Source organism: Hibiscus syriacus, unplaced genomic scaffold, assembly GCF_006381635.1.
Source record: "Hibiscus syriacus cultivar Baekdansim isolate YM2019G1 unplaced genomic scaffold, ASM638163v2 tig00112344_pilon, whole genome shotgun sequence".
Taxonomy (NCBI): domain Eukaryota; kingdom Viridiplantae; phylum Streptophyta; class Magnoliopsida; order Malvales; family Malvaceae; genus Hibiscus; species Hibiscus syriacus.
The window spans coordinates 1,228,323-1,230,768 of record NW_024063307.1 but is presented as its reverse complement, the minus strand read 5'-3'; the positions used below and the strand labels follow the sequence as shown (position 1 = coordinate 1,230,768).

General features: G+C 39.0%; 1 protein-coding gene across 1 annotated transcript; it reads right to left on the bottom strand.

The window, feature by feature from the left end:
• Positions 1-368: 368 nt before the first annotated feature.
• On the bottom strand, positions 369-2,152 carry LOC120178120 (caffeic acid 3-O-methyltransferase-like). Its single transcript, XM_039184064.1, has 4 exons — positions 1,661-2,152; positions 1,202-1,512; positions 1,052-1,116; positions 369-965 (listed from the first exon to the last, which is right to left on the bottom strand). The coding sequence occupies exons 1-4, from the start codon at positions 2,071-2,073 to the stop codon at positions 666-668; spliced, it is 1,089 nt and encodes a 362-aa protein (XP_039039995.1). The 5' UTR covers positions 2,074-2,152; the 3' UTR covers positions 369-665.
• Between the last annotated feature and the right edge of the window lie 294 nt (positions 2,153-2,446).

Here is a 2,446-nt window from a genome sequence, read left to right as displayed (position 1 = left end):
ACAACCACGAGGAAAGAGCACTATCTTGTGCCACAAAGTCTTCATAGGCTTCATTAACACGAGCGATACCATCATATCAATAATAGTTTTAGGTGGAGTCACCACAGCACCGGTAAGAAAACGTTCCAAACGATGGCTCTGAATGGTGAGCAAAATCTGTTTCTTCCAAAGGAGAAAATTCATCTCATCAAGAACAATATTTACTTTCTTGTGAGTGAATGACTTAGCATTGACAGTGAACTCCATCAAGAAAGAACTTCAAGAAGCAAGAAAGAACTTCAATCAGCGAAAAAGAAAACCCCAAGATCTATGGCGAGAGATACCATGTTGGAATGGTTGTTTAACATAGAAAGATACTGGAAAACTTGCATGCTTTATTACTGAAGTATACACGACTTTATATACACTATATGAGCAGCTAGCTCTAATGACTCTACTAACTAATTAACAACTGATCCACACAGCTAATGCCACGTGTATGTCATAGTTACAAATCCGTTATAATCAGCAACACACTCATACTTATCACTTCTGTTAGACTACTAACAAACCCTTATTTTTTAATTTTTGGATATGTAACTGCTTATTAAACAAGTGGATTCAAACTATGAAATCCGACTATGCAATTATTCAGATGAATTCTTATAAAGTTCAAAGACAAAAGTTCAAACTCTTTTGAGAAGCTCCATAACACAGATGCTATAAACATAACATTTGACTTGAAAGCCTTGAAATCCAGCACCCTTTGCCAGTGCCTCAAACTCATTTTCACTCCTCTCTTTCCCAAGGTTGCAAGCCAGCATGAAAGCATCAGATAAGGTGGTGAACTTTGTGATAGGGCCTGAATCTGGGTAATCCGAAAGTATGTTTTCCACAACTATCACTTTTCCATTCTCCGGCAAAGCCTCGTAGCACTTCTTGAAAATTTTCAGGCAGCTTTCATCGTCAAAACTGTGGCATATAACCTGCACCACCAACACATACATGTCCAAGCATAAGTTATACATGGTTTACCAAGTCGACAGAATTTCTTAACTTTATGTCTACTTACTTTCATAAAAATCGCATCTCCTTTCGGAACGCTCACAAACATGTCTCCACCAACATGTTCCACACCTACAACAACCAAGTATCATTTTCAAAACATGTTAGTTTATCTGTTGGTTTTTTAAGTAGTTGGAAAAAGCTGATAATATCGTACCAGGGATAGTAGGAGCGTTCTCGATAACATGAGGCAAATCGAAGTTGATCCCTTTTATGTTGGGGTACTTGGAGACAATCATGTTAAGTGCGACACCAGTACCACCCCCAACATCAACCAGTGTTTTTAGTCCCTCAAAGCCATCATATCTCTCAAGAATCCATTTCATGTTAATGCAAGATAAATCGAACATTCCTTTGTTGAAATTCGTGTTGAGTCTATGATCCGTGCCGAGGTAATCAAATACAGGCATACCATTGGCCCTTTTAAATGGAGATCCACCATCCAACACTGCATCTTTCAAGTGATACCTGTAAACATTCCAAAATATATTAAACCGGCAAATAATAGATGTAATGAATAGATAGGAAAAATGAAAGAATTGGTTACCAGCTGTCCATAAAAACCGGCAAATAATAGATTCAATGAATAGATAGGAAAAATGAAAGAATTGGTTACCAGCTGTCCATAAAAACCTTATCCTGAGATAAGACAGATATGGTGGAAATAGAGCTACCATCCTCGTTCTTGGTAAAGAATTTGCAGACGGGGCCAAGACCATAGAGTCTCTCGACTTTACCGTCGGGAAGAGTGCGCAAGGAGCAAGTGAGGACCGAGTAGCTCGACAGCACTCGAAACATGCGGTCTAGCATGAGAGGCGCATCAGGGTTGGTTGTGGAGAGCTGGGCAGCAACTTCTTTCGTAGACAGCAAAGCGCCTGGACCAGCTTTGTCGATGATCCCAAGCAGGTCGAGCTCTATAGCCGACTTGAGGATCATGGGTAAGGCTGATCCGAAGGAGAGTTGCATGGCCATTAACATTGCTTCCTCATCGGAGCTAAGAGTGGAACCAGTGTTTTGGGTTGAACCCATTGTTTTCTCTGCTCTCAAACTCTGAAAAAAAAAACCCTCTAGAGGTTGCAGAGAATGAAGATATGATAGGGGAATTGTCCATAACACATGATAGTGTATATATAATGTTTTGTCAATGAGAGGCATTAGCCTTTTTCACGCGGCTTAGAACTTGGAAAATTAAAAAGTTTGCGTAATTACATACGTCTTAAACAAGATTTAATTTAATTATTGAGGGGCATAGAGCATTTTTGGTTTTAACAGCCTCACTGTAACAGAGGCACTGTGTTGTATTAAACAAATACTATATTAATAGAAGAATATAAAGAGCTGTACATTCGCGGCTGGTTGAATTCTTATCTTCATTTGAATTCAAACGCTAACAAATTAAGAA

Excerpts from the sequence above, each read along its gene's own strand:
- LOC120178120 (XM_039184064.1), bottom strand. The coding sequence starts at position 2,073 with ATGGGTTCAACCCAAAACACTGGTTCCACTCTTAGCTCCGATGAGGAA. Across the intron at positions 1,513-1,660 it reads AAGGTTTTTATGGACAGCTG|GTATCACTTGAAAGATGCAG; the intron begins GTAACCAATTCT and ends GAATGTTTACAG. Across the intron at positions 966-1,051 it reads GAGATGCGATTTTTATGAAA|GTTATATGCCACAGTTTTGA; the intron begins GTAAGTAGACAT and ends TTGGTGGTGCAG.